The 18,228-nt window shown below is 40.7% G+C and overlaps 1 protein-coding gene across 2 annotated transcripts in view; it reads right to left on the bottom strand.

Moving 5' to 3' along the window:
- Positions 1–2,076: 2,076 nt before the first annotated feature.
- Positions 2,077–18,228, bottom strand: part of LOC111143420 (EF-hand calcium binding domain 14) — a 35,727-nt gene continuing 19,575 nt past the window's right edge. Inside the window, exons 5-11 of one of the 2 annotated variants that reach the window (XM_022497151.1) lie at positions 15,198–15,308; positions 12,933–13,037; positions 11,774–11,965; positions 9,813–9,899; positions 7,038–7,149; positions 5,902–6,027; positions 2,077–2,850 (exon numbers count right to left, since the gene is read on the bottom strand). In XM_022497151.1, the coding sequence (XP_022352859.1) occupies positions 2,675–2,850; positions 5,902–6,027; positions 7,038–7,149; positions 9,813–9,899; positions 11,774–11,965; positions 12,933–13,037; positions 15,198–15,308 (909 nt within the window). In that variant the 3' untranslated portion in view covers positions 2,077–2,674. The remainder of the gene's footprint in view (positions 2,851–5,901; positions 6,028–7,037; positions 7,150–9,812; positions 9,900–11,773; positions 11,966–12,932; positions 13,038–15,197; positions 15,309–18,228) is intronic. The other variant, XM_022497152.1, reaches the window with a different exon arrangement.

An 18,228-nucleotide genomic window follows, 5' to 3' on the forward strand; every position in this document is an offset into this window, starting at 1 on the left:
CAATAAAAAAAAGAAAAAAAAAAAAAAAAAAAAAAAAAAAAAAAAAAGGACCGAGAAGCCATGCTTTGGGTCACTTAGGAAAGCAGCAGGAGGAGCTGCCAGGGTGAAAAGGTGAAAGTATTTAAAACAAACACCAAAACCCAATCTTCCTCTCAGAGCTGAGACATGAGGCAAAGAGGCTTGAGTACAGCTCAAGTCACAGGTTAGGGAAGTTAAGACAACTTCCAAAGAAAACTCCCAAATTGTCACTGAAGAATAGGTTCGTCAAACTCTTTAAGCCAATGAATCTCCTCAACCTGGAACAAGAGTTCCAGATGCCCTCGTTCTGCCTGGAAGCTAGGGCAGTGGCACGGCAAGGATATTCACAGTCTGAGAGTGTGGCCGGAACACCTCTGCCAAAGGCGACAGGAAGTCCAGCGGGCTTCAGGACTATGCCAGCCAGATGAGCTCGAGGTGGGGGCGAACAGCTGAGAAACTGAAAAACAAAAGTGAATTCTCCAGGTGGAGCTATCTGATACAAAAGAAAAGTACAGACCACAAAGAGTTAAGGGGTCCTCAGAGTATCTGCCTATGAATAAGAATTTGAAACTAAAATGGACAAGCTACATTACCCTCAAGTATATTTCATATAAATCAGTTCTCAAAAAAATACCTTCCAGGTACAGACATACTATTTATGGTACAATATATACAAATATAGCAGTATAATTCAATTTATTGCTAGAATTTTATTTGGTTGTTACAAAATCTGTAAGGGTATATATATTTAAAAGGGGAGGGGGTGTTCATGGAAGGCAGCCAGAAGAAAAAGAGTTGTCTTCAAGTTACCTAAAGTGCCAGGCTAATTTTATGCTATATTTTAACCTTTCTAAGAAAGAGAAAGAGCTCAATAGGCAAAAAAAAAAAAAAAAAAAAAAATTTTTTTTTTTTTTTTTTTTAAAGAGAGAAACACAAGCCATTGTGAGGTAAGCAGACACATTCATGGGAAAAGACTTCATCTTGCTTTAACTAAATGTTCATCCTTTCAGAAAAAAAAAAATCAAAGTTAGTCAACACTAAACTGAACACCACATAAAGAAAAAACCAGCCCTTAAATGTTTGAAGGTGCTCAATGGCATCCCTGGGTAACAGGGCAACTTGGATGAAGTTAAAATGGAAACGAGCTCTACTAAAGAAGTCTGTGCCATGAAAGCTCTAGTTTCTCCCTGACTTGGTCTACAGAACAGTTAAGTTCCACAAAGTTCTTCCTTTTGTGTTGCCCAAGGCCTGTTTCTAAGAACAGCACAGCACACACACACAAACACACACACACACACACACACACAGGTGACACGGAGATGTGGTTCCTTCCAGTCTGGGGACCTTTTGTACCAGACCCATGGAAGTATTCAAAGGAAAGAGTATTGCACATGCTTGTTATGAGATTTGAAAAAACTTGCTACCATCATGTGATGCCCCCTGCTTGATACTGTTCGGCATCCTCTGGACAGAATGCCTCTAGCTCCTTGAGCTGACAACTGTAAGGGAACCTGACCTGATTTCATGTGCTGCATTTCACAGCAGAGCCCACAGAAGAACATACGAAGTTCTTCTTGGTAAGCCTCCAGGCGAAATGTCAAGGGGTTTCCTGGGTTACAATGAGGGGCAAAGCTATCCCCTAAAGCCCCACCTGGGCAGCCAGGTGGAGAGAGTGAGCGGAGGAGCACAGACCTGCCATTCAGAATGGAGGCTGGGCCAGAGGTGGCAGCCAGCTACAGCTGAGAGAGGGTTCAGTGGGTGGGTGGGGGAAGACAACGTAGCTCACTCAGTGGGGAAAATGCAGCTCCCCACTGCAGAACTGTTTATGCTCAGAAACCCTGAAATAGGATTAAAAGTGAGAAAAACCCCCAACAAGACTTGTCTGGTTCACAGGTTGGGATCAGCTGAGGGTACAGCAACAAAGAGCCAGACTCTTACTTTCCTGAGCCTGGAGGCAGCACAGTCCTGACAGGGTCACCTCCCCATATCTGGTCCTCCAGCTTCCAGGCCAAACCCCACAGCAGCACCTGAAGGAGGTACCTTAAGGAGACATGGACATAGTTTTAGCTGTTACCACATTAGTGATTTTTAATTAACAAGTCATTTGTTCACAGCCTGTTTCAAGGCATTCTACTGACGTCCCACAAAATATGCACAATTCTTTCTTTCATTTTAAATATTTACAAACAGAAAAGGTCTAGCTTTTAAAAGAAAGACATTTTCTGAGTCTGTATAAAGTGCAGCTAATTTAAGGCAAATTTATGTGAAATATAAAAGGTGGCTTAGTCTCTCTATATACACATTTTCCAGTTTTAAAAGAGAAGGTCTCCTTCCCTAAAAAAAAAAAAAAAATTTAAAAAGGAAAGAGAAAAGAAAAAGAGGGCCTGACTTTTTTTTCCTGGCAATTTTGAAATTAAGATCTTATTGGCATTAGGAAATCATAGATTTCTGAATATCATATAGGTAAAATGGCCTTTTTTAAAAAAATAACTTTTCTTTATAGCTTTTCAAACAAGTTAAAAGGTGGCAATGTGTCTGCTACAGTAGTCTGGAGGACTGGAGGATCGATGGGTAAGTAAAAGGGTTGTTTGTGTTAGGTGAGTAGATGTTTGGTAGTCCTGGGTATATACCCATTTCTAAAATATGCCTGATGAGGCTAGACACCTAAAGCTACCCTTAGCTCCAGGAAAGAGTATCTTTCATCGTCATCAGAATCAAATGCTCTCAAAGTCTCTAGTTCCGGCACACTAGAACCTAAGGAGTTCCTGATTTCCTGGTAGGTCAGCTTCCCATCCATGTCCTGGCCAGTCTTGTGGAATAAATCCTGAAGATCTGTTAAAAAGGAATTACAAAAAAATGTTTATGTCTATACATATAGCTAAATTTACTCAACAGTTCAAAAAGTAATCTCAGTTGAATGCAAAGCACTAAAAGCTATTTTGCGGACTTTGTTTCTAAAAGGTAAGGCTTACTATCTCACTGAATCAGATGAATTCTTGACCCTTTAAGAATGAGAGGAACAGGGACACCTGGGTGGCTTAGTCGATTAAGCATCTGCCTTCGGCTCAGGTCCCTGGGATGGAGCCCCACATCAGGCTCCTTGCTCAGTGGGGAGCCTGCTTCTTCCTCTGCCTGTTCTGCCTGCTGCTCTCCATGCTTCAGCCCTCTCTCTGACAAATAAGTAAATAAAATCTTTTAAAAAAGAACAAGAGGAACACTGGAACTATCCTTCCAAAATAGAAGCAGTGGCAGATAATCACAGAGAGAAATGAATGGGCTGGCATTCTCTCTGTCCACGGCTTTCCTTTTAGATTTGCAGATTCTATTCTTCTGCTGAATGGGTAAAAAGGACTGGAGAAGCCTTAAAAGCTAATGATAGGAGCTGAGCCTGTAAAACAAACTATGGCATACTGTTAGTCAAAACAGGGTTATCATATGACCCAGCAATTCCATTCCTAGGTATATACACAAAAGAAATGAAAACATATCCCCACATCAACACTTGTACATGAATGTTCAGAGCTGCATTATTCCTACTAGCCAAAAAGTAGAAACAATTCACATGTCCATCAACCGATGAATGGATAAAATGTAGTATATCCATACGATGGAATATTATTTGGTCATATAATGGAATGAAACACTGCTACAGGCCACAACATGGGTGGACCCTGAAAACATTATGCTAAGGGAAAGAAGCATGTTGAAAGAAGCATGGATACGAGGCTATGGATCATATGATTCCAATTATATGAAATACCCAGAACAGGCAAACCCAAATTTTGGTTGAAGGATTAGTGGTTGCCAGGGGCTAGTGGGTGGGAAAGTAGGGAGTGACGATTTAATGTTTAATGCATATAGGATTTCTTTCCAGGATGATAAAAAATGTTCTGGAATTAGATGGTGGTGATGGTTGTACAACATGTGAATATACTAAAAACTGTGAATTATTTAAAAGGGTGATTACTATGGTATGTGAATTCTATCTCAATTAAAAAGAAAAGGCAGAGGACTACAGATCTTTTCGAAGTGATACATACAGTATATATAAAGCATCAGGCACCTGTGTGCTATTTCTCTCTCTCCCAGCTGAGAGAGAGTAGTATCACCCGTTGATCTGTAGCTTCTTTCAGATTTCGAAGATATTATTTGAGCCAACAAACAAGACTGGACAGTTTCTATCAATAGTCTCTTCTGGTATTTTCTCCAAGGCCTCATAATGAACACTTAGGAAGGCCGATTACTTACATAATATTTTAAAAGGACTTGATTATGTCCCCACAGAATGACTGACTTAATAGATTTAGTCTCTAATACTAGAAGATAGTCATGAGGCTTCTGTTTCTTTAGAATTCTTCACTAAACCCTTCTCCTCTTTTCATTTAGTCAACCCCACACCTAGATTCTATAGGCCTCCTGCTGTTTGGTACTTAGGAAGAATGGAAATGGCCTGGGGGGATGAGGTGGTGAGCTTTTGAAGAAGGTCCTGCTTTCAGTCCTGAGACAGATCCAGAGAAGTGGCAGGAAAATCTCAAAAGCTCGGAAAGCCAGAAAAAGCAGGTGGGACTGCCTGCCACCAAGTGGCTAGCTGGAAAATGTTTTTTGTGTATATGGGGCATGAGCTTATAAAATTGGTAGTAGTAGTCAAATAAAAATCTTATTGCTGCTTTGGGTCATTTCAAAAGTATAGTCATCCAAAGTACATAATGCCTATGTTAGAGATTGAAATACAAGTGTTAAGATGGCTATTTCTTAATCTGCTCTAACAGTCTCTCTTCCATTCATTCTCATCAATTCTTGATGTAATAAACAGCAAGTGGGAGGAGATACTTGTATTGAAAAATAAACAATTTAACACTCTGTCTCCCCAGAAAATATAGAGAAAAAAAAAAACTGGGGATAAGGGGAAAAAGTAATTGCATTTATATGGCAATATAAATGAAAGTCTTCTATGCTTTAAGCATTAATTATAGACTGTAGATAATTCATTCACTTAACAAATACGTGTACCAGGCACTATGCTAGAGGCTGGGAGTAAAGTTAATTTTCTATCTTCCCAGGAAATTACATGCCAACAGAGTGACATGTGCTAAACAGGGGTAAATATAAAATATTCTAAGAGGGCATACACGGGAAGCACCTAATCCACTCCTAGGAGGTAAGATAATGTTTCCTGGTGGAACGACACCTAAGTTAAGGTGGAGAGCCCAGCAAAGGTAGGGGGGTGGGAATGGGTGATTTTATAGGCAGTTGGCAAATGCAAGATCAGGAGACTCAGCAGCACAATGAAGGACAGCACATACAATGCTGGAGGCAAGGTAGACTCGTTTACTGCGAATCATCTCCTTCCTACTAATATTTATCTTTCTGATTTTCAGCCAAAGGACCCTCATTTTTGGAAGGCCTTAGCAAACAGGGTCAACTTGGACTTCGCTAATCTCACAGTGTTGTGGTTGCCTGTTTGCCTTCTCCACTAAACTCATATCCTTGAGGAGAGTGAGATCGTATCTTAAACTGTATATTCAGTGCTGATCACTGGGTCTAATTAGGCATTCACTGAAGGAATGAAGGCTCTCTAATGCACTGGTTAAGAGTGCAAACTTCGGTGTCAGACTGTCTCCGTGTAAATTCTGCCTCAGTCCATTGTGTGCTCTGTGGACTTAGGCAGTCTTCCTATCGAGAAAAATGGGTGTAACACATGAAAATACTTATGTTCCCAGGACTGCTAACGGGATTATATGATGTGGCACAGTATATCAAATATCTGGCTCACAGGAAGTACTCAGTCAATGTCAGATAGGATTCTTTTTCTTATAAGTTAAAAAAATTACGAAGTTTTAGCTTTGAACATTTTCCCTATTACTCCATGGTATAAAAATTTACCTTCAATGCTAGAAATTCCTGGTAGGGCAATAGGTCTTAGCTGCACAGCTTTCTCAGTTTGACCTCCAAGAGACTGTGGAAATTTTGGCGACGCCGACGGCTTTGATGTGAAACTCTGTACTTGCTCTGTAACAAACACATACCGCTGTAGCATCATCAAATCTGACACTATATTAAATGAATTCTGAAGGTTACTTTTTAGGGCAATTGCGTATGTACTTAATTTAAGAGTAATAGTTGAGAATTAAGTAGCACAGTGACTACATGAAGCTCAAGGCATGGAGTGAGATATGTTGTGTGGACAAGTGAAGATCAATCAGTATCATATAACATTAGGTTTAAGCTGTGGGAAGCCCACGGGAAACTCTTACAGTACAAGTTAGCATTTATAGGTTGACATGCTGAGTTCAAGCTGCAAGTGAGAACAGCACTAGATATTTCATATCCCAGGAGCCATACCATAAGCCTGATCTGGGGTATGTGCCACCAGATCAGCTGGTGTGGAAAGAGGGCTTTCATACGATTATGCAATGTGATGTTAGAACAAGGCATCCCATTGTAGTGTCCCCCATCCTAAAGAGAGTAAGAGAGGTTGAATGCTTTCCCCCAAATGAAAAAGTATTTGCAGGGAGTGGGGGTCAAGGCCAACCCAGTCCAGTTACATCCTTGGGGCTAATATTGATTGGGTATGTTCCTACCTAGAGCCAAGGGCCTTTCCAACTATGATCCTACTTATCATTATTTGTTAATGGTTTTTCAGAAGGACTAATATTCATTTTTAAGTAAATTTTATGCACTTAGAGTAATGAAAAGACTCCGTAAACAACATTTAGGCCTGGTTTAATATACGCTATGACAGTTACATTTTTGCCTATAATTGGATGCAGACAGCATGGAGAAGTCTATTTCAAGCTAAACATTACCCATTCTTTCCTTAATAGACTGGAATACAAATCATGTACAAAATGGGCTTTTTCTAAATGAAACCAAAGTGTATCAGCTTCATGTCGATGCACTCAGGCATCATTCCCTCAGTTTGATCGGTCCTGCTACAACACCTTTCCCCACTCCCTGTGTGGGAGGCAAGCTGCCCAAGCCTGCATAAAATATTTAGGAGCCAGCCCTGAGTATCTCACCTTTGTCAGCAGTGTCTGAAGGCCTGTTGCTCTCAGGTTTGTTTGTGAGAGCACTGATCAGCTGCAGTTTCTCTCTTAGCTTGGATACTTGAGAATCTGAACTATCTTCTTTCTGCCCAAAATAAAGATCACAAAAGGCTTAAGGTGGAAATAAGACCTTATCTGATTCTTCATTACATTCCCAGAGCCTATTTAGCATGTAGTGCTTGACTTCCAGTATGTTCCCTACTAAAAGTAATAAAAGAATAAATCAACAAATACTAGAGACACCTTTGGTACTCAGAGTTGATAAGGGCCTAGCAGGATTTGAGGCTAGACCATTAAGGGGAACATTATGCGACAGATGACCTGGTTCACTGTGAACATTTGGCTGATGGGGGAAGGCATGCATGTGTCAGCAGTAAAGGAAATGTACCCTTGCTCAGTGGCCATGCAACACCCATTTCCTAAATGAGTAGATATTATTTTCTAGGAACTATTTCACACTAAATAATTTTCCTGATATCTTACTTCACCTTGTGACTAAACAAATTTAGGAACAGCATTACACTCTTATCACCTTAAGAAAAAAAAACAACCAATCCTGGCTTTTCCTTCTCTCCCCCCACAGTGAGGATTCAACTGGTGGCAGGAACTGCTGAAAACACGCAAAAGGAACTGCGAAATTCCTATTTCATTGATTTACTTTTATCTTTTTAAAAAGTTTCTTCTCTATGCCCTTTCTCATTCCCAGGATGATCCAAGTGGCATATAAGAAATACATTTAATTGTTTAAAAAAAAAAAAAAAAAGAGAGAAGTCTGGTTTTATGAGGCTTAGGCTTTTTAAACTGCTCAGTCTAGTGTGAAACGTCCTGATCTTATATTCAATTAGACCACCGACTTATTACATGTTTCTTTCATTTAATTATTTCTCCTCTCATAACTACTATAGAGAAGACCACTCTTGGTTTATTAAGGAGCTAATATATGGACACAGTTGACTAAAGCTAGGTACTAAATACTTGAATTACAAAGCAGTTAGAGAGGAATTACATCCAGTTGGGATGCCTAGATGAGGGATGCTTAGGACAAAGGGACCAACACACTGGGATGACAGTTTAAAACATAAAGAGTCTGAAAACAAAACCAGGAAATTTAGGCAAAAAATGTATAAGAGCTGCATATGATTCTGAGGTTTACTATTAAAATCTGGACTGTTGCTGATATCATTATGAATCTCAGCAATAACCACCTGTTACTTTTTTTTTTTTTTTAAAGATTTTATTTATTTGACAGAGAGAGAGATCACAAGCAGAGAGAGAGAGAGAGAGAGAGAGAGAGAGAGGAGGAAGCAGGCTCCCTGCCTAGCAGAGATGTGGGACTCGATCCCAGAACCCTGAGATCAGGACCTGAGCTGAAGGCAGAGGCTTAACCCACTGAGCCACCCAGGCAGCCCCACCACCTGTTACTTTTTGTGCTCAACATTTACATATGGATCTTTGATTTTTCTTGTCATTCCCCAGGTGGATTATTTTTATTTATTTTTGTGCAGAAGCAGTTAGAAAATTCAACAAAAGCCTAGCTCACAAAGCATTAAAATCTTAATATTTCTAGACTATATGAAACAGTTAAAGAAGAACGAATATAGATAGAAAGTATTACATTGAAAACTGCCTGTACTATGGTTCATTTCCAAGTGCATTTCCTCTGAACCTCATATCCTTGAGCTCCTCACATACAATGGGCATCTCAGATGGTATTTTAGTCACTCAGCCACAATCTTCCTGGCTTTCACTTTATCCTAGTCCATATCTTATAATATTAACACTCTAATCACAGAGAATGTTGCAAATAAACTTTCTTTCCTGGGATATCAAAGCATATCACAGATTGCCTTACCTTGACAATCTATCAGGTAAGAACTTAAAAAAACAGGGGAAGGGACAAGGTGAAAGGAATGGGCTGGGGCTTAAATGGACTATGTATGTACTGAGTCAGCAAACTAAAAATAAATGCTGATTAGACACCAGTTTTCGATGATCTCCACGTCTATTCTTTGTCATGAGTACAGATAATTTACTCTCTTAGATTAAGTCATTTCCTGGGACGCCTGGGTGTCTCAGTTGGTTAAGTGTCTGCCTTCTGCTCAGGTCATGATCCCAGGGTCCTTGGATGGAGTCCCACATCGGGCTCCTTGCTGGGGAGCTTCTCCCTCTCCTGCTTGTGCACTCCCGCCCCCCTCAGACAAATAAATGAATAAAAAAATCTTAAAAAAAAAATTCATTTCCTTAGGGAAGCTTTCCTGGTCCCTGCTAACATCTTCATCATACCCTGTATTTTTCCTTTGTAGCACATATCATATTCTTGCTTAACTAATTATCTGTTCAATTAGGTATTAATGATTTTCTGACTTTAAGTTCTACCAAAATAAAGGTCTCATGTCTGTCCTGTTCACTGTGGTCACCCCAATTCCTTGCAATGGCCAGGCACAGGGCAGATGCCTGATAAAATACTCCCTTGGTCACTAATATACTAATTTACTTACCACTTTGTCTTGAAGTTGCAGCCAATGGGAGACCAAAGTGCTCATTTTGAGAAAGAAACAGTAGCTCAAAAGCACAAAGATGCTGGTGTGGTTTGTTTTTAAGTGACCTCTATGCTCCATGTGGGGCTTGGACTCATAATCCTGAGATCGAGAGCTGCCCGCTCTACCAACTGAGCCGGCCAGGCACCCTTCAAAAGCATGGAGATAATACTGCATCATTTTTACCTCAAAATAAGCCCCCCTTATATACCTTGATGCTTTGGGTTTTTAATGTATCTGGTTTGTTGGTCACTTGATGCAAGGACTCTCTTTTCAGAGTGGTGGCTCTTTCATCCATCTTAAAGGGTAAAAACAACAAGATTAAAGGCAAACATTAAAACTTAAACAACATCTAACACTTTAAAAACAAATTGGTCAAACTTCTTTAAAGGTTCTCAGAGTACTTTCAACAGAAATACCAGTAGGCGAATGAGAGGGGAGGGAGAAATGTTGCTGAGATACAAAGCTGAAACTGGTGCTTCACAAACCTTAAAACTTCTGAAGCATAAACAGCGAGAGGACTTACACCCAGAAGTATGCTAGGTAGGATGCTGCTGGAAGACACAGCAGGACAAATGGTACTACCAACAATTTCCTCTCTGGAGGAAAAAAAAGTGGAGAGGAGAGGGACAGGACGGGCAGCTTGGGGCAGAAAGTCCTCACTGTGAGCCTTGAAAACCTTCAAGGCCTACTAACTCATAAAATCACCCCAAATTCCTAGCCCCGACTTAGCAGAGTTCAAAAGTGCTTTTTAAAATAAGACTCCTTGGGGCGCCTGGGTGGCTCAGTCGTTAAGCGCCTGCCTTCTGCTCAGGTCATGATCCCAGGGTCCTGGGATCGAGCCCTGAGTCAGGCTCCCTGCTCAGCGGGAAGCCTGCTTCTCCCCCTCCCTCTGCCCCTGCTTGTGTTCCCTCTCCTTCGGTCTCTCTCTGTCAAATAAAGAAAATCTAAAAAAAAAAAAATAATAATAAAATAAAATAAGGCTCCTTTAATCTTCCCAGCTTTGCAGTATATGACACACCTTTGTAAAGCAGGAGGGGGAACAGGTCTTCTGATTCCACCCTCCAAGCAAGCTGCCACGGCTCCACTGTGGCTGAGCCGGCTCACAACCTGATGTCTGGGTGCCAGGCTTCAATTTTCCTTGTGGGCTTGCTTCTAGCTCTGCTACTTTCCTCCCATTTATGGTATAATTTCTTGTTTTAGGTTTGCATTTCTTTACATATGCCTGTGTCTTTGCTGCAGGACATCTTTAAGGGTGGGGCTTGCAGCTATTTAAAAAATAATCCCCGTGGAGGGGCACCTGGGTGGCTCAGTGGGTTAAACCTCTGCCTTCGGCTCAGGTCGTGATCTCAGGATCCTGGGATTGAGCCCCACATCGGGCTCTCTGCTCAGCGGGGAGCCTGCTTCCCCCTCTCTCTCTGCCTGCCTCTCTGCCTACTTGTGATGTCTCTGTGTGTGTCAAATAAATAAATAAAAAATCTAAAAAAAAAAAAATAATCCCTGTGGATCCCAGCACAAAGTCCATATGAAGGGGATTAAAAAGCACACATTTTATTGACAATAACATGAAAACCAGTAAAACCCACGGTCTGCCAGCATCAGTGACTTAGGTTACTTAGTATGCTTGTGTAAAATGAGAGGATGGACTCAATGATCTCTCAAGTGGAGGAGCTGGTCTGGTCCGTTTTAAATGGCTTTCCTGCGTTACATGTAAAAGGTTCACCCTAACATGCAGACCAAGCAGGATAAATCTGAAAGTCAAGTTCAGGCTAAAAGCAATGGCAAAAGATTCTTTAGTCATTGTCACTGTCAATGCTCCCACCCTTACCAACTTAAAAAAGAGCAAGAAGACCTCCCTTGGAAGTATGTGCCAGAGCTTCCCCATCAGACTGGTCACTGGTAACATGACAGGAGGCTTGTCATTCCTGCCAGTGACTTGTGGTGTGGCCCTGGCAAGCCATGCAACTCCTCCTTCACACCTCCCCTTCCAGATCAGGGCTAACTCTGCCTGTGCCACTCTTTATCACAAAGCTAGTGTGAAGCATGGTATGAACACGTAGCCTCTCAAACATGCCAGGGGGCTGGATCTGAAAAGTCTGTGGAGTGTCATCCACGTACAGACAAAACACACTGCAACACAGAACATACCACAAAGGATCCAAAAAGGCTTACCATGCTGAGGGACAGGTTCGCTTGCTTTTCTACCGTGCTCACAGCAACAAGATCTGTTTCTATCAAGTTGATTCTCTGGGTAAGGTTACTGACTGTCTCATTCATCCCCTCGAGTTTAAGATCATTCTGCCTCTGGTACCCAACTAGGGCACTGTTTACCTCCTCTAAAGAGTTGTGAAGGTACAGGATATCCTGGAGTGGAAATAAATCAAATTGTGGAATCCAGCTAAAGACATACACTCGACAAGCAGGCCAGGAGCACTAAACAACCATTACTATGTCACGTTACTGAAGTAAACTCCTTTTCCTGTTTTAGACCATTGATTGTCTGTCTTGGCTTTGTTCCTCCACTCTAAATTGCTCCAAGTCACTCCCTCTGGAATTGTTTGACCTCAGCTAGACAAGAGGGGAAAGGGGACTACCTACATGATTCACTCTCTGGTCCCAGAAAGCTGAGAGCTTGGAAAGTGATTTCCCAATGTTTACCTCACCTGCTGGCAGGAAAGCTTGCTGGGTTATTAACTGAAACGCCTATTAACCTAATTTGTCAGAACAAAACTACCTTAGGAACAATACCAGTTACCGAATTGGCTCATGTAGCAAAACCATAACAAGTAGTGCATTATTTAGTATAAGATTCAATTATTTTTATTGACATCCTCTAGTACTGATCGCCACTTAAAAAGGAATGATGACTATAGGTTTTAGAGGGCATTAAACTCAGGACAGGAATTCTTCTTAGTGAAGATTGCCTTTATTCTCTTTAATGTGATTCTGAATTCAATAGCGTTTTCCCTCCTGTCTTTAGAAAATCTTGACTTCCAGGGATATGCTTTCCAACATTTTAGAAATGTTAACTTGCCCAGATTGTTACTTTTCATAAACAGTTTCAGGATAATTTGGCTATCCTATGTCTTCCAAGATGTGAAAAGGAATTTACTCCACTGATTGACATGCAGGGGAAAAAAGCAGAGTGCCAAAGAAGAGCCAGGATGGCATCTTGGATTCCTAAGATAGCAAAACACATTGCTGTCTGCTCAGCTCTCAGGCAGGCAAATATATGCCTGGGATGAGGCGTGACAACACTGAGCCCAATTATTCAGGCAGCCCCCAAAGTCCACTGTGGGCACAGGGAGTTAAGCCAGAAACAGAAAAGTACCTGTTTCAAATTCTCACTGTAGGTTTTATTGTCAAATTCTGATGTAGCTGAAGGTGATGGAATGAGCTGGTTGCTTCCACTGGTCTCTTTCAAGAAGTGCCGATTCTGTTAACAGAAATGGAGGTTAGTATAGGCAACAACTAATTACCAGGCCTACTTAACCATCTGGGATGGTCCTAGGATGTTCTAGTTTCCCAGAGGGGGCATTCACAGATTAATCAATAATTATTTCCCAGGAGTCTACAGTGTGACCAGTCTTGTGCTAGGCTCCAAGGGCAGCAGATTCTTTTGGGAATGCCAGCCTGAAGCATGGACTGGACCAGCAGCACCCAGACACATCAGGGAACCGAGATCTGCCTAGTCTGTTTCTTGTCTCTGAATGGAATGAACTCCCCAGAACCAGTCCTTCTCTCCTCTATTACCCATACTCCCAGATCAACTACAGAATCACTAGAACCTCCCAGGGGCCAACTCAGTCTGGACCTGGCTAGTGTCATCACTTCCCCAGGACTAAAGAGGTTTGTGCACTCAAGGAATAGCCAGACATGTAACCACTAGCCTTGGGCTCTAAGTACAACAACCAATCATACACATTATTCATTTTTCAGCTTTTACAGCACATGCCAAGATTTATGTCTGAGTGTTACCCTTCCCTTCCCATCTCCTTCCCGCTGCTAAAGTCTCTCTTGGCAGAGACTGAAGTATAACACATTGATATACACTTTTTTCCTCTAGTGGAAAAACTTTGGATGGCTTAATCTTTCAGAGCTCGTATCTATGACTTAGTATAAAATGTGCCAGTGGCGAGGATTACCATTGGCAACCATGGAAGTTTAAAAGACGCAGATTTAATTATACCAGAATGCAATTAGGGAAAATAAACAGTTTTCCCTGAAATTTGAAATCCTAGACATTTATCAACCCTCCTTTTATAAGAAACAAAAGGCAACAATAAAGAAAAAAGAGAGGTGGGAGAAAAAACCCAATGATCTAGAGCATGAATTTTTGACTTAGGAAACACATGTATTTTGGAAAATATTTATTACTTTGAGAAAATGCTCAAGATATTAACATAAGAGTAATGAAAAAATTATTGAGATTATTATGTACCCCACTGTTACTCAGCAGCAGAGGTGGAACTGGAATCCAGAGTGTCTGAACACTAGCTCAATGTCTGTTCCTCTGGGTCAGCCCCATTAAATATCAGTGAGGAGTACCTGTTTAGAAGAAATGAAAAACCCCTTCTAGACCTTCTGGAGCTCTAATATAACCCAGATCTCCTTGGTACAATTTGCCCAGTTTAAACTTGAAACTCCAAAGCTGGAAAAGAGTATGTGGGCTAGACCTAGAAATTAGCGGAAAAGCTGGGGAACTTTTGTGTGCCTTGAACAGTTCTGATTTCATGAACATATAACTCATCTCCCCAGCAAGGCGAGGGCTATGCCATCCTTTTCTCCCTTTGTAAATCTTTCACGGGACAGAGTACTCTGCCCCATGATTGATAAGGCCTCTGAATGAGTATAGACCACTTAGACCCACACAACATGAAGAGACATTTGAAAACAATTCCTGAGCACTGCAGGGGTTTGCTTCTGTCTCACTTATCTGCTGCTGCATAACAAATCATCCCCAAACTTTGTGGCTTAAAGCAATTTATTATTTGCCATGATTCGTGGGTTGACTGGGCTCAGGGGGTGGGGGTATTCTTCTGTTTCACATGGTGCAGGCTCAAGTCTCTCTCTCTTTCACACATACACACACACACACACACACACACACACACACACACACACACACAGCTGCATTCAACTGAGTGTCTGGCTAGTGCCAGAACATCCCAAATAGCCTTTCATTTATAGAGTCCTTTTCACTTGGCCTCTCATCATTTCATAGTCTGAGTTCTGTCCAAATTCCCGACCCACAAAACAGTGAGAAATGATAATGTGTTGTTTTAAGCCACTAAGTTTAGGGTGATTTGTTATGTAGCAATCAATACTTGTGACACTTCCCTTTCCTTCTACTCCATTCTCCTTCCTATACATTCCATCTCAAACTGTATCTTACTGCTGTTACTTTCTCCACTATGTTCACAGAAGACTCAGCTTTTAATTTTATCCTCCTTGACTGTATAATTTACAGATTATATCTTTTAAAAAGGTGCATAGTAAGGTCTGTTGAGATGAATGGGAAGATGGCATCACTCCTATTACACGGAAGAGGGCAGGCAGAATGCTGACTTCCTGTAGCATTTGTAGATTTCCTTACCATGTCACTCTGCAGTGACTCCATGGTTTTCTTGTGTTCATCCACAGTCTTCTGTATTGCCTCCACAGCAAGATGGACACTGTTTAAAGTGTTGCCAATGGTAGCTACACTCTGAACAGAAATATGTTGTAAGGCCAGTGTCTTTTTCTTTTTGAAATTTCTAACAGTGTTACTAAGATGTAACTGGTACACAATGACCGGCACATATTCAAAAAGGTTGGCAAGTTTTGACATATACACCTAGGAAACCATTAGCATGATCAAGATAACGAACAACCATCGCCCAAGTTTCCTTAGACCCCTTTGTGATTCTTCCCTCCCCCACCTCCAGGCAGCCACTGATCCACCACATATCAGTTTGCATGTTCTAGAATGTTGTATAAATAGGGCCAGTGAGTGAGTATGTGGGTTTTGGTTTTGTTTCTTCTTTCACTCAGCTTCACATTTTAAGATTTATCCATGTTGTAGCCACTTAGCTTGTTGCTGAGCATTCCATCATATGGATACAACAGAGTTTACTCACCTGTTGATGGACATTTAGGTTGCTTTCAGTATTTGACTAGTACAAATAAAGCTGCTATCAACATTCATGTGCAAGTCTTTATGTGGGCCTGTGTTTTCATTTCTCTCTGTTGTATGCTTTTTCATCATCCTAATGCCTAGAAGGTAAATGGCCAATCATACGGTAGATATATGCTTAACTTTGTAAAAAGCTGCCAAGATGTGCTCTAAAATGGTTATACCATTTTACATTCCTACCAGCAGTGTAGGAGAATTCCGTTCTTTATATATGCATCAATACTGGTACTCTCAGTCTTTTTCATTTAAGCCATTCTTTTAGGAATGCAGTGGTCTATCACTGTTATTTTATTTTACATCAAACACTGACCTAAAGAAGCTCAGTGTTTCTAATTATTTCAAGTCTCTTCAAACTGAATTTCATGTAGCTTATGCAGACACAATTAATAGGAAACTACACGTTTGTTGATATACAGTTGACCCTTCAACCATGCAGTTGCTCAATTTTGCGATTGATAATCTACATGTAACTTTTTTACATGTAACTTCTAACTCCCCCAAAACTTTACTAATAGCTTGTTGACCAGACGCCTACCAATAGCATAAACTGCTAACACATATTTTATATATTATATGTATTATACATTATATTCTAACCATAAAGCTAAAGAAAATGTTAAGAAAATCCTAAGAGAAAATACATTTATGGTATTGTACTCTATCTACCAAAAAAAAAAAAAAAAATCCATAGAAGTGGACTGCATAGTTCCAGGGTCACCTGTATATGTAAAATACACACATATATATACATACATATGTGTGTATATATATATATATACACATACACATGTGTGTGTGTATATATATATATATACATACACATGTGTATGTGTATATATATATATATACACACATATGTATATATATATAAAACATATAGTTTTCCCAATTTAAAGGACTTTTCCTAGAGAAAAACCATACCTTTTTCTTAAAAAACAAACACTAGTTCATAAATCTGGGACCCACTGATAAGGGTCTCCCACAAACTGCCCTTACCAAGCCATGTGGTAGGTAGCAGAAGGTCACAGCTAACGATATACTGCTACTGTGTCAGGAGCAAATGATGACTTTTGAATGACAATGGGTAGAACCATTTTTGGCTTTGGGAAACCCAGTGTTGCAGAGATGAAGGAAAATTTCCATTTGGCAGCATTTGCTCCTCTTTTGCTTTAGAATCACACCAGCAACTGCTGAGTGGAATGAGATGCAAGTCTTCACTAGGCTTAAGAAGCCCAAGTGGACTGGTACTTGGAAAATATGATTCAGAAACCATCATTTTAAAGATTTTATTTATTTATTTGTCAGAGAGAGAGGGAGAGAGAGCAAGCACAGGCAGACAGAATGGCAGGCAGAGGCAGAGGGAGAAGCAGGCTCCCTGATGAGCAAGGAGCCCGATGTGGGACTCGATCCCAGGACGCTGGGATCATGACCTGAGCCGAAGGCAGCTGCTTAACCAACTGAGCCACCCAGGCATCCCAAGAAACCATCATTTTAAAAAGACCTGTCCTAAAAGAACATCCACAAGACTATTTGGTGGGTGTTGGCCTATTATTAAGATATACTGGCAGTTTCATAGTTTTATTTTTTTTTTTAAGTTTTTGTTTTTTTATTTGAGAGAGAGCATGTGCACAAAAGCAGAGGGAGGGGCAGAGAAAGAAGAGGGAGCCTGATGAAGGGCTCGATCCAGGACCCTGGGATCATGACCTGAGCCAAAAGTAGATGCTTAACTGACTGAGCCTCCCAGGTATTCCAGTTTTATAGTTTTATGGTAAATACATTAGTATTTTTAACCAAGGTTGTTTTTATTATACTGACAGCCAAGAGCCCAAAAGACCAAGAAATGACATTTCGAAATTAAAAAAAAAAAAAAAAAAAAAAAAAAAAAAAAAAAATCAGGGGGCGCCTGGTGGCTCAGTGGGTTAAGCCTCTGCCTTCGGCTCGGGTCATGATCCCAGGGTCCTGGGATCAAGCCCCGCATCGGGCTCTCTGCTCTGCAGGGAGCCTGCTTCCTCCCCTCTCTCTCTGCCTACTTGTCATCTCTATCTGTCAAATAAATAAATAAACCTTAAAAAAAAAGAATCATGAGATACATTGAAGTCAGGTGTTTGAGAAGATCTTCCACTTCAAAATGGAGCCACTTGTATTAAAAGTAGTATCTGACATTTTAAGTGTACAGATTCCCAAAGAGAAAACACACTAGGTAGAAGTCTCTAAGCTGGGGTGTTATGTATGAGAGCTCTGTTGTTAGAGAAGCTATGGGCATTCAAAGACATTTACTGTTAGACAATCCCGCCTTGCTGGATGTATGAGCCCATTAGGATGCAGGATAGTAAGCTCTTGTTTAAGATTTTTTTTTTTTTTTTTTTTTTTTTTAAGGAAGCAGCTGACAGAGCCATGCGAACTCTAGAGCAATACCCTGGAACTAGTATTCTCACCAACAGCAAAGTGCCTG

The sequence above is a fragment of the Enhydra lutris genome, unplaced genomic scaffold (genome assembly GCF_002288905.1).
Source record: "Enhydra lutris kenyoni isolate GAN:26980312 unplaced genomic scaffold, ASM228890v2 scaffoldscaffold9, whole genome shotgun sequence".
In the NCBI taxonomy this organism is placed as follows: domain Eukaryota; kingdom Metazoa; phylum Chordata; class Mammalia; order Carnivora; family Mustelidae; genus Enhydra; species Enhydra lutris.